This window comes from Rutilus rutilus (genome assembly GCF_951802725.1).
Source record: "Rutilus rutilus genome assembly, chromosome: 2".
Taxonomy (NCBI): Eukaryota; Metazoa; Chordata; class Actinopteri; order Cypriniformes; family Leuciscidae; genus Rutilus; species Rutilus rutilus.
In genome coordinates this window covers 28,512,304-28,526,372 of record NC_140210.1, presented here as the reverse complement: position 1 = coordinate 28,526,372, position 14,069 = coordinate 28,512,304, and the positions used below count along the sequence as shown (strand labels likewise).

General features: G+C 37.3%; 1 protein-coding gene across 2 annotated transcripts in view; it reads right to left on the bottom strand.

Annotated features, from left to right (window-relative positions):
* nlgn4xa (neuroligin 4 X-linked a) overlaps positions 1-10,789 on the bottom strand; it is a 121,076-nt gene extending 110,287 nt beyond the window's left edge. For both annotated transcript variants that reach the window (XM_084401746.1, XM_084401745.1), the window contains exons 1-2: positions 10,425-10,789; positions 3,872-4,634 (exon numbers count right to left, since the gene is read on the bottom strand). In XM_084401746.1, coding sequence (XP_084257872.1) covers positions 3,872-4,334 — 463 coding nt within the window. In that variant the 5' untranslated portion in view covers positions 4,335-4,634; positions 10,425-10,789. The remainder of the gene's footprint in view (positions 1-3,871; positions 4,635-10,424) is intronic.
* Positions 10,790-14,069: the final 3,280 nt, after the last annotated feature.

Here is a 14,069-nt window from a genome sequence, read left to right as displayed (position 1 = left end):
CCTTTTTTTTGTACAAAAAAACCCCTAACTTTATTTAAAAAATAACTAATTAATAATTAATAAAACAGGAATGTGTTCAGGAAGAGTGTTGAACATTGACACTAATTATATGCATACCACAAAAAAATCACAGGGATACCCTCCACCACTGTATGCCCAGGTTTGACACTTCCAAAGCATCCTGTAGTGTATTAATCTACTTTTTCTTCTTCTCCTGAGCACAGGTTGAATCTGTATTTTTAGCATGTACGAAGCACATTTATTAATCCCTTAGTTCAGAAGCTCATTACATTTTATTCATTAATAATTCAACCTGAAGAATATGAAAAACTGTTAAACTAGCTTTGAACACTTTTTTTGGCTGAACATTAAAGGACATCTCATCATTACCCAGCGGACGATACTATCCCCACAGCTCAAATAAAGGTTTCACACAAAAACACATTAACCAAAAGAAATGGCCAATTATTCAGAGGTGATTGACAGCAACAAACGAATAGCCACAGTGGGGGCACAAAATGAGAGATGATCATGTGTGATTGTATTACAGGTACCTAAAAAATTCACAAAATAAAAACATGTTGCTAAATGTAATTTCATTCATGTTTTAGATCCTCAACAAATAAGACAGCAATCACGATATATATATTTTTATTATTACTATTATTATTATCACAATTATATTTTTATCACATGCATATAAATTATATTATTCACATTGGCCACATTATTAGGTGAACCTTTAATGGAATGGATTCAACAAGGTTGTAAAAACAATCTGAGATTATGGTCCAAACTGACATGAGAGCATCACGCATTCGCTCCAAATTCGTCAGCTTCACATTCATGCCGTTCCCTGGAGACCATTGTACCCAAAACTCAATGACATCACCAGTCTTTGTGGCATGTTATCCTGCTGGGGGCTCAGAAAATGGCTAGACTCTTGCCATAAAGAGATGCACACAGTCAACAAGGTTGCAGATCACAGCAGGTTGAATGTGAAATAAATGATGCTCAAATAACATTAAGGGATGGACCCATGGATTTACGTGGTTAACCAAATTCTGACTCTACCATCTGCATCGCATCAGAAATCATGATTCATCAGACAAAGGGATGGGCTTTTTTTTCAATCATCTAATGTCCAGTTTGGCAAGCATATGCCCACTGTAGCTTCAGCCTCCTGTTCTTGGCTGACAGAGGAAAATATTGTCTTTGCCTGCTGTTGCCGCCAACCAGTTAAAGGTTCAAAGTGATCATTCAGAGATGTTTTTTGGAATAGCACTGTTGTAATACCTTGTTATTTTAGTTATTGCCACCTTCCTGACAGCTTGAAACGTTCAAGCCATTCTCTTCCAAACCCTCTCATTAACGAAGCAATTTCACCAGCAACACCATCAACTGCTGTTCATCTGACATTTTCTTTCTTCCTTTCTTTTTCGTACTCTCAAAACTCTAGAGACTGTTGTGTGTGACAATCCCAGGAGATCAGCAGTTTCTGAGATGTATTCTGAGATATATTTAGTGGCGTGAAAGAGAATGAGATGAGATTGAAAGTCTAGGATTCAAAAAACAACTTCAAGGTGAAAATAAAGTTTAGCGATAAAAAAATAAAAAATATATATATATATATAAAATAATATATATATATGTGTGTGTGTGTGTTACGGCTTTATATAAATAAGAAATACTTTGACACATAAATAAGCACATTTGACAAAATTTGAACTCTTTGGTAAACAAAAAAAAGTCAGATTTTGTTGCTTTGAAGTTATTTGGAACATTCTCAAATGATGGAATCAGCACATACATGTAAAGTAGGACATAAGACTAAGACTAATAATTACTATGACTAGTATTTCTAGTAATATACTAAGATTTTACCATATGACTGTGGCTATATATTGCTATTATAAATGTTTTATATCTCTAAATAAATGAATTACATAGTTATGAATTACAAGTATCCGCAATAATAAAAAGTGTGTAAATTATTATCTGGTCATATAATTTATATATAGGCTGATAAGCTGTGGAACAGCAGGGAGTGGGATTAATTACAGTACATGATCATAGTTGTCAGTTACCCATTTGCAATCTACATGTAGATCTCCATTACCTTTAAAACAAGACTGGATTTCAGATGTTAGGTTAAAGAAGTCCACCCATTGAGATAAACAATGAGGGTAACAAGCACTGATTTGTCATGACTGCCTCTTTTCAACGTCTTTCTTTTTCTCTGAATGGGTTTTTTGAATAGTCCAATAGAAATTAAACTGGTTAGCTTTCCCAATTAAAGAGTGGAAGGGAGCCTGCATTGTCTCTTCACCAAGACCGTCCCTTCAGGCTGAGGCATTCATTGTGATTAATTCACAACAAAACAGGATGCCACCTCCACAGCCTTCACTCGTAACACTGAGAGATAAAGCTGACTCCGTCACTAACAGACTGCAGTCTCTTTTGTGCGTCTAGCTAACAAAAGATGCAGGAAACTAAAACAGAGAATTTATGTCTCTAACCTGTTTTCTACCGATCAGGAAGAGGTGATCCAGGTTTTCCCATTCTAGCCCTGAACATCATGCTTTTTTTCTTTTGATATGGCACAGGAGGGATTTTTTATATATATATCTGTCATCCTCTTTCAACAGTGGCACAACTACAGAGCAAGTCCCTCTTTGAGTCAAAAATACCAGGATGTTCCCATATCACACAGGATTTTGAAAAGGGCAATTTGGAGAGCCAAGAAATAATGGGCGGTAAGCGTTTGAAAGCTAACAGGGGATGACCATCTTCTTCAGTATGACACAAAAGAGGATTGAATTTCAACATCACAGTAGGGACTTTTTTTAAGCACAACAGTGAGATGTCACAATTTTCTGACACATTCTGTTGGAAATGTACTGCATTGCAACAGTCATGAATACATAGGAATATAGTAACTTTGATTTCAGGTCATAATCATTGATAATATTCCTAATTATTCCAGTTATTCCAAATTTCAATATGGATTCCAGAATTCAGGTTCCAATACATACTTCTGTTTATCAAAGGTTATATTTATAAATAAAGTTAAAAAAAGCATTATGTAATAGAGAGCAAGATTCATACTGTAGCTTCCCTATCCTCTCCCCAAATGACTGACTAATCACATCCATGGCTAAATATCTTATCATGATGATGTTATAGTAATGAAAACACACACACACATATATATATATCTCACGGAGGTTAATTAGAACTGCAGTTAACTTACAACTGAACTTCAGGTTGCATAACAACAATTTTACATCTGGGAGAAGTCTCTCACGGAGGTTAATTAGCCACGTTTGTATCTTCAAATTATATATATATATATAATTTGAAGACACAAACGTGGTTTTGTATCTTCAACAGACAGAAAATTGTGACATCTTCAAATTATATATATATATATAATTTGAAGATACAAATGTGGCTAATTAACCTCCGTGAGAGACTTCTCCCAGAAGTAAATTTGTTGTTATGCAACCTGATGTTCAGTTGCAAGTTAATCCCGTTTCTTACATTTTTAATCTGTCAATCTAGTGTTCAAGCTAAATTTACCTCACCATCATGCAAAAAAATGGTCAAATCTAATTTCAGAGTTTCAGCAACAAACACGCAAAAAGCCATTGGGGAATTCTCAACTTGCTGAGTTTGGAAATCTTCAAAGGTCGCATTGTGATGATGCTAACTCAACAGACGGTGCTGTAAAACAACCGAGATGATCTATCACAACTAAAAAAGATGTAATATCTACAACCTAATTAGCAAACAAACATTGATGAAACTTGTTGAGAAGAAAAAATGAAAGACATACATCACATTATGTTATGGTAATGAAATTACATACCATCCTCGGTGGGAACATAAATGTTTAAGTATAGGCAGTCTTCGCTTTGATCTTGTACGTAGGTTACAACGGTATCCAAGTTGGCGGTGAACCATACAGGTAACATATCGTTCAGTAAAAACCGATCTTCCAGAAACTGAGGACAAACGGGAGCAAACTGTGTGGCATTTCGAATCCCAGGCCAGGACATGGGGGGCTCAGGGGGTTGAAACCTTCTCTCCCCCGTGGGCGGGAGGGCATAGGGAATCCCCAGATACTGTTCCACAGGCCCTAAAATCTCATTGGGCAGAGATGTTTTCAAGCCTCTTAGCTTGCCGTAGTTTGTCGTGACAATAGGTTGCTGCTGGCCCTGTGTAATGGCTAGCCAAGCAGCCGCAAGCACAATCCAGGAAAAAAGGCGGAGAGTAGCCAGCGGACGAACCATGGTGAGTGTTATCCATGGAGTTCCTCTGAGCCGTGACATGGTCCAGCTGCGGTTGGCAGAGTTATTTGAATTCACAGTCCTACACTCCTCCCTTCTCCCACAGCCAAGGTGAAACCTGCCTTCAGGCTGCAACGGACAGATGATTGACAGCACTCCCACCAATCAAATCAACAACCACGGCATTCCCCGTAGCCATGAGGGCGATTCTGGATCTCAGTTGTATTTCTGTCGTTCTTTAACTGCTATCCTTTTGACGAGAAACAAAATGTGCCTTTTTTTCCCTGAGCTGTCCTCTGGTGTAATTACTCCCTCCTTTCAATTCCTCCTTTATTGGTTTGCCTGTGGGAAAGAAAGAACAGCCCGTAAATTTCCATTCATTGTCATAAACAAAAACAAAGGAATTCCATTTCCTTTATTAATGTGTATGCTTTGCATTAAGCATCGGAGATGCCAAGGTAACCTTGCACTGAAAGAGGAAAAAAAAATACATGAATAGACTCAAATAACAAATAAATGCTAACACTTAGACATCATTATACTCTAGATCCAAACAATGAAATAATATGACTCTACGTTTCCATTGACTGGGCCACGATTTATAAAGTAAGTGGTCTGGTAAATTGATAGGCTCAGATAACTGTTAGCATTGCATTGTTGCGTAAACACAAAATATATTATATCCATTCATGTATGAGGTTAGTTGTACTTAAAACATATGCTTGGAATATATTGATCTATTTGCCTAGAAACTGTCTATCTGTGACTGAAACATGCTGTATGATTGAGCAATTCTGTCCAATCTATACATTATTCTCCTTCTCATTACTTAAATGGATAGTTCACCCAAAAAAAGTTGTTCTAAACCTGTGTGAATTTCTTTCTTCTTCTGAACACAAAATAAGATATTTCGAAGAATGTAGGTAACCAAACAGTTGATGGGCCATAACTTCCATAACATTTATTCCCCATACTATGCAAGTCAACGGGGCCCATCAATTGTTTGGTAACCATTTTCAAAATATCTTCTTTTGTGTTCAGCAGAAAAAAAGTAAATTCATACAGGTTTGGAACACCTTGAGGGTGAATCAGTTATTAATTTTGGGGTGAACTATCCATTTAATGTAGGAAAGACCAATCTAAGACTTTGAAGTATTTTGATCGCTTGATCTAGTAATGAATGCTATTAGTTTGCATTCTGATATTCCAAATCCTGAAATATGGATGTGTGTGTTGTTTTTTTGTCATGTTTACATTTATTTATGTGAAAGAAACATTTATCCAAAGCAACTTACATTGCATTCAAAGCAAACATGTTATCAGTCCAGGCATTTCCTGGGATTCGAACCCATGATATTTGCATTGCACTACCACCATGCTCAGCTGTTTGAGCTACAGAATACTCTTCAGAATCACCATCAATAATAGCCTGATATATAAAGGCAATGAGCATGCTCAGAGAGTAGAATTCATCATGTCTCTGGCTGAGTCATCTACAAATCGAAACAGATTTATCCATTATCCGTTGACTCTGATATGTTGTTCAAGTACAAATTTGGGAATTTAGCAATAGGAAACCATTCGTACAGGATTGCAGAAGAATAAATGACACGAAAGATATTGGTTTGAGACGCCTCTTGCTGTGGAAACACTAAAGGTCACAGTGTTTTCAGGAATCTTTCCAGGAAGATCCTCTGGAATAAATCAAAAAGCATTCAAAAGAAATTTCCTTAGAGACATACATATTGGAGTAGATGTGAATACAAATTTGCCACTGATTTAAATATATGCGAATAGTAAAACGGTATGTCTGCATCACATTTATTGTCTGAAAAAAACGGAAAAAAAAAACCCGATAATCTTTCCACCTGAATGAACAAACAGAAGAAGCACACAAAGCTGAGAGCAGATTATGCACAAGAAATGCTACCGTGCGAGAGAATTTGAATAATGAATGCTCTATGCATTTCATCCACATTCAAGAAAGAGGAAGAGAGTGGGTGTGAAAAGAATTGAGAAGATCCTCATCAGTTGGTGCTTTTGATACTATTGAACTTCAACACAGTTGTACAACACACACCACAGCTCTGATTTGTTTAGCTTTATATAAGGTTCAAGATCATCTTATGGATTGTTCATGCACATTTGCCTCAAATTACTGAGCTGGACTCCTTGGAGCCTCTGGAGGGAAACTTTAATGACTTAAGTCCTGAGTAAAACTACAAGTGATGAACTCTTTCGTTCGCTCTGATCCCTCCATTAATAGCTCTGTCAGTGAAACCAGAGTAGGGAAGCTTCTTATGAGATTGTTCTTGGATCAGTACCTCTTATTTAAATTGAAATCCTCAACATATAAAAAGGCATCATTTTGCCAACAGCTTCAAAATATGGTGTGTTCAACAGATGTCACCCAGCTTTATCTACATTGTAATTTTCAAAGCCTTTCTAAATAATTTTTCAAGAATCTAAGATTGATTGATACAACTTTTTCATTTCCTCATATCAAAAAGCAATTTCAGCAGAGATCAGATAGTAGATAGTATAACCCATGGAAAGTTAATTGTGCGAACAAAGCAGTGATGATATAATAGACTCATTGAGACAGTCACATTAACTTAAATTGGTGTTGAGCAATGCTAAATTACAAAAGGATTAGGGTTATCTCTACTTCTCCACTTCATAACAGAACGCTTTACAACAGCAGGATGTTTTAAAGCACTGACGGTCACAAGAGAAAACATGAAGCACAATAAAACAAACAACAAAGAAGCATTATCTCCTTTATACAATGCAGAAAACATCCCCTGATATGGTAAATGACTGTAAAATTTTATTCTGCTTAACATTTGCAGGGATTTAAGAGCATTTGAAAGGTGATATTCCTCTAAGGCAGAATCTAATGAAGGAGTGAGAATTTCATAAGGATTGAGTCCCTGTACACATTACACATGACATGCTTTAAAAGATCTTTATTGGTAGTCATCTCGTGACACCTTGGGGTTTGAAGTCCACTCTATTTTTATTTATTTATTTTTAAATCATATTTTAATAGACTGGTAAAAAATTAATAATTAAGATAGCATTTCCCATCAAGAGGCCTTTGTAGATCTGTAGTCTTACTACAGCCCTTGTTTTCTTTGCCTGTGATCATCAAATATCCTGACATTGAGTTGGGCATTTCAGAAAACCTTTCACGTACATATTTGTCCTCCGAAGCAGATGGGTCTGAATGTCTGGCCGGCAATTTAATTTCCAACGCAGACAAAAAGCCATGTAACATCCACCAGTTTGTATGCGCTCTTCGTCTGGTGTCCAAGCTAGATCAGCCAAGAGGGATTTATTCAATAACTTTACGCCAATATTGCTACATCCTCAAGCAATGCTTAAATTCAAGAGGCTCAGTTTGGAGGCACTTTCTGCCAAAATACCCTACTGCAACAACCAAGTACAAAGAATGTAAGCCCAAAGGGATAGTTCAACCAAAAAGAAAGGTTCCTTTGGTTTACTCACCCTCATTGTTCAAAACCTGTATGAAGAGTTTTTGTTCACACAATAAAAGAGTCATTGGGGTCCAAAACAACATTGGACCTCATTGTCTGGTGGAAATAATAATAATAATAATAATAATAACAAAACTCAAAGTGACATATTTCAAAATATCTTATTTTACGCTCCACATAAGAAAGAAAGTCAAACAATTTTTGAGCATCAAAAAATGTGTTTCATTTGGGGTGAACTCTTACTTCACTGCCATCAAGTAGATGTGATATATTGTTTTAAATGTTAATGTAAGTAAATGAATAAATGCAGTAAATAACATTGTTATTGTGATGTTCTCAATTGACTAATTATAAAAACCTCTCCCATGTTCTAGTATTAAATGCATAACATTTTAAATTCATAATTTTCCCCACGGCCACATCTGTCTAAGTTACATTTAGATAAAGGTGATTGGTTGGAATTTTAATATTTTTTTGGGTGAGTCTGAAAAATAAAAAGAAGGAAGAAATGACACCAAGGAGAATAAAAGGAGAGAAAATAGAATCACTGCCTGTGTGATCACTGAAGATAACTCACGCGAATCTCAATGAAGGTGCCGGGTCTCTCTCTGCATTTTAATTATAATAAATGATCTCCTTGAAGGAGGCTCTAACAATTGCACTGTTCAAAGAATGACTCATGATGCAAAGGAGATAGTATTGATTCAGTCCAAACGATAGACCAAGAAATAACGCATAGAAACCACTGTGACCTTTGGGTGAACTTCGGATAAACGTGGTGCGATTCCGCTGCAAATGCACCTGCTATGACTTATTCTACATGGCGTCTGGACTAGCAAGTCAGCTGGAATTTGTTTTCTCAAGCTGAATTCTCTCTTTCTATCTTTCTGTCAGTTGACTGAGTGTGGACAGGAACCTCAGTAAGCAAAGAGAGAGAGTGAAAATGTATTCAAAGGCAAACCACTGATCCTATGAGCTAGTGAGAGAGAAAGGGAAATGTATACTGAACTGCACCTCTAAATGACTAGGACCAGAATAAATATTGCTCTTAAAAGCAGCAGCCTATTTTTAAATTAGAATATCCAATTCATGTGATTAAACACTCAAAGGTAGCTTCATCACATTCTATTTGTATATAGCTTAAAATCAACAGTGAAAAAAAAAAAAAAAAAAAAAAAGGTTCTCAAGCTCATGATCAGTCCAGGCCTCTTCCTATCAACATCCTATTACACCACCGAAACCTGCAATATATACCTGCCCAAACCGGAATAAAACATAACACCAAGATCCCATAATACCACAAGAGCAAAGTAGCCGAAAATGGTGCATTTTTAGGTGCACGTAGGCCTACTATAGATACAAAGAAAGTTGTCCCAAGATTTTGTTCAAAACTTTTATTAGTAGCCTAAGTTACAGGTCAAAGTATTCAAGTATAGGGACAGATTTACATAGGCCTACCTAAAGCTAATTAACGTATTTTGGGTAGAATGACTGAAGCTGTTTGCACTTCCTTAAGTATGAACATTATTTCACCGCAGTCTGACATGATGTCACGCAGTTGCCGCGCATCCTGACAGAAGTGAAGGTTAAAATGTTGTACAGTGCGAATGTTCGAGAGGCGGCCCACTCCATCCCCAAAACACGTATGCAGGAGATGTCCACAGTACCACCTTGTGGCTCACCGCTGCATGAGCGGAATAGCTCGGGCTGAAACAGTAGTCCCTGTGATGAAAGTACGGGGTCACCGCATCTTTTGAGGAGAATGTAGTTCGTCTGTAGTCAACAGCAAAGCTAGGCGAGAGTTAAGTTACAAAACAAACCATATCGCTAAACCAAATCTTCTTCAATCTGGGCGCACCTTAAGTGTCCCGTCTCAGACTGATAATGTATTTTATCATGACTATATTATGTGTTTTAAGTAGCTAGTCTAACCTCGCCTTTTTCAAAGCTTGATCCAATATTATGGCTCTCGAGAAACGAAATTTCGAACGATGTATCGCCACCACATCTTTAGCCGAGTGTCTGATTAACACGCATATGGATGTGCACTAGTGAGGAAAACAATCATGAAGCATATCTCACTGTACCGAGATTTGGTTAGCCACAGGTAAGTAGTGCTATAGCCTACTGAAACACTTGTTCTGCCACACGATTCCCCTTCTAAAGCCATTTCCCCTCATATGCTGACTGTCCAAGTGCGTACATTTTGCCTATTTCCCATGACGCATATGAAAGACTCTGTCGTGCAACATACTTGCTTTTCAACTCTAAATGTGGATAGCAATAATATCGGAAAGCAGAATATAAGGGTTTTATTGATCATACTTATAATTTCGATGACGAAAAAATCGAAACGCAAAATGTATTGCCCAAAAAACTACTGAAACAGGTTGTACGGTCAGCCTTTTTCATGCAAATCATGCACCGCGTGTAGCCGGCGCGAATTAAACACTCAGAGCAAAATTGTTGCATAGTCCGGATGGATGAAGCTTTCAGAGAGCGAGAGAAAGAGGGGGGAAATCTTGTGAAGCAGCGGGAAATTGTGTACGCGGCGTCAGACAAACAGTTCAACTGTGTAAGCACAAAATAGAGATGCGCTACTTTAACTTCCACGGCTGCTCGTGTGTCTTACCTTTGCAGTATCTGCATTGTACTGCTTCTGTCCTGCCGCCCGACTTCCTGAGGTACGGTCAAAATGTATGTGCCACACAAGGGAAAAAAAAAATCTAACTCCGTTCTGCCCCTGTTAAAATCCAACGTGATGCTGCCGTCCGAAAGAGAGGTGGCTCACCGGAGACTGTTCAACAGAGACGCGGCAACATATCTGATGTAAATGACCCAGATAGATTAAGGTAATTCGTTGAAATCACTGCAGAGAAACAGTAAATTGTAGAGAATCTGATTGTCTCCATAGAAAGAGGCAGCACTGACTGAAAAAAAAAGAGATTAAAGGAAAAGAGACTGAGGCTGTATCAGGCGTCTCTCTCTCTCTCCCTCTCTCTCTCTCTCTCTCTCTAGTTGCCATTGGACTGCACTGAATGAAATGTACATTGCCTACAACCAATAGATTGCCGCATTCACTTTATCACCCTTTAAACAGCTGCTATTACCTTTATAATTGCTGGGTGTTTGTGGTTAAGTTGTTTCGATGTATATTAAGATCTATGTTAAGATGTATATGAGTGCTGTTGTACTGAATATCAAAATGGCAGTATGGTCATGATGCCACACTTAACCAGTTAATATCATGTAGTTTACTTTTCAAACAAAAAATGCCATTTATTTTGTATATTTCTCATTTACCAATGACAAATTTACAAAAGAAGCCAAGCATTAAAAATTGCATATCGGCAAGCAATGTATAGATTGGAAAGCAGAGAGATTTAGAGAGATACAGAGATTTTCCCTCCTCCACTCAAACTGTTCTGTTATCACTTAGCTCGAGCTCCACACTAGGTTTTCCATGTTTCTCTTCCTGTAGAGAGAAACCCCACTCCAAACATTCATGAAGTGGGAACATTTACAGATGCTCTGACTTTCAACATACTGTTTAAAAGCACAACATTTTTTATTGTGTCAAATCCAGTTATTTCAATAGGAACCCACGCATTCGTGATTTTCGCGTAAGGGAGAACGTTACTTTTAGTCAACTTTTTGAAGGGGGCCATCAAAATAAACTGTTACCCTGATCCCTTTTTCTGGCAAATAGACACTGTACATTACATTTACTATGACCATACTTCATATAATGAGTTTGGCGTCAAACTTTTAGGATGACAAGGAACACTCTCATTTTCAGGAGGGCTATCTCTATTTCTCAGAAAAGCTTCTGTCATTTATCAACTTTTTATGATGTTATTATTATTATAATTAATGATTGCGGCTGCACTTTGGTGCTGTGGTTATATAGTGTAAATTAGCGAGCATGCCCAAGTGCTTCGGATTGCAAAGATACAATCACGCACGAGAGACTTAGATCAAAGACATTGACGCTCATTTCTCTAGGCGTTCAAACTCCCGGCACAGATGAAGCTTGTTGCCTCAGGGCAACAAATAGATTCATATGGCAGCCGAGGGCCCACACGAGTTTAATGTGAGTGGATCCCTGCCACTGTTTACTCCCTATTCTTCATATCTCTTAAAAAAAAAAAAAAAACAGTACTTTTAAAAGATAATCATATACCATATACTTTATAGTTTTGTCTCCCCAGCGAAAGCCTGAGGAAATAAATATTTCCAGCCTCTGGCTGAGACTGAAAAAGACTTTTCAAAGAGATTGTGTCAATACAACAACAACTAAAAAACTTCACGATATAGGCTACAGATTTTTTTTTTTTGAGGGAGTTCATAAATCTGATGTTAGTCAGTGCTAAGGCTCCAGCCCATTTGTCCACTCTCTGACTATTATATTTGAGTAACCCAGCAACGGCATTCAGGTTCTTCTCTTCTGAGAAACTTTTCCACGTCTCTCATTTCTCATATTTTTTCAGTCAATGCAGCTCATTTTGCCTCACTGTCTCCCTCCTCTTGGTCTAATAGCAGGGATCTGTCTAGTGCCCGCTGACCCCAAACTTAGTTACACATTTAATCTGGCCACATCCTGCAGTCACGTAACAATTGCTACGTCTCTAGTGGAAAGCCTGTGATGTATCGGACTTGACACCCGCATCAATGGCTGCTGAGAGCTGGCCAAGTGCTATGGGCAGTATGGAATGGCATATCAGCTTTTACACCTGAAGTGTGCCTGTCAGAACGAATAAGAGTAAGAGAGAGACTGAGACGACTGTTCTTTAATAATTTATGGTCTGTATTTGACATTTAGCACTCTATGTATTGATTTGATATTACTTATTACATTTGGCTGTGGTATAGAGAAAAAAAAGTGCACTGTTAGAGAGCATAACTATGAAAGGTTCAAGGGTGAGAGTTTAAATACACAACATGATTGTTTAGTTTTGAATGGGGCCAGTAAGAAAATAGGTAGAAAAAAAAAGTACAATATTTATATACAAGATTTTGTGTTTCTTTTTTTAAGATGATTGAGCGAGAGATGAAGTTAAGCATGTGCTTGTGTATGTTTTCAAGATAAATTACTCCCCAATCTCTAATCTACTTTATCTGATAAATATGGATTCTTAGTCTCAATGAATATTAATGTGGCAGTTAAATATTGATGTATGCATGAATAAATAATCATTTATTAACTTCCTCTGACCTGATACATTTCTACAAGATTTTTTTTTTTTTTTTTTTTTTTTTTTTTTCTGAGAACAAATTCCTCAACAAATTTCTTTATGAATTTAACTAGAGGTAAATTGTAAAAACTATGTGACAAGTCATTGATATGCCTTGATGAGATGATTTTCAAGTTTCAATTTCAAGAAAATTCCATTATTGTAAAATGAGACAGCAGAATGTAATTTGATGAAATGTCACAGCCTTATTATGAAAGATCACATCAGTTGTCTTTTGTATCTTTGTCCTGTTCACCGTTCAACATTATAAGGTTTCAACAGCTCTCTGCATCAGGGTAATTGAAAAATGCGGGGGGTGGAGGGGTTTAAGCTTTTTAATAAAATGAAATAAAGTATAATATGTCTGTGACTGTGAGGTGAGTGTGATAGATCACCTCACAGTCACTCACATGGGCATAAGGAGTTAAAAAAGGGCAATGCAAGGTGCAAAATGACACACAGAGGATACAATCTTTCCCACACCGAACATCCTTGCCCAGACACTGACCACAGGGTCTAAATCTTCCCAGATCAGACAGAAGCACTCCACATTGCACTTCCATGCACAAACTTTGATATGAATCCTTCGTGACATCTGCCAGTCTCTCAAGGGCTGATGGACAGATTGAGTGGTCCAATTCTAAAGGATCTTCATATTCAGAGAGCAGCTAAAATAAGCACTGGAGTGTTACTGTCCTTCAGAGGCAACAGATACGGAAGGCAAAGGGGGGAAAAGATCAATGTCAAAACGGAACGTGTTGATGGATAAGGATGATGTGGTTTGAACTGAGCCATTAATAATTTACAGACTGATGAAATTATTTGTGTTCAAAAGTGCCTCTTTTCTTATAATGGTATGAATAATTGCATCCCTGCATTCCTTTTCTATCAGTCTGTCTATCTGCTTATTGATCATTTAATATGATATTTAAAGATGGTGAATGAGCTATGAATTCAGAAAAAAGGCTGGGAAAGAAAGTAATGTCTATTTAACTGTGTATCATAGTTTGCATGTTTTAACAATTTCACTGACTCTCATGTGA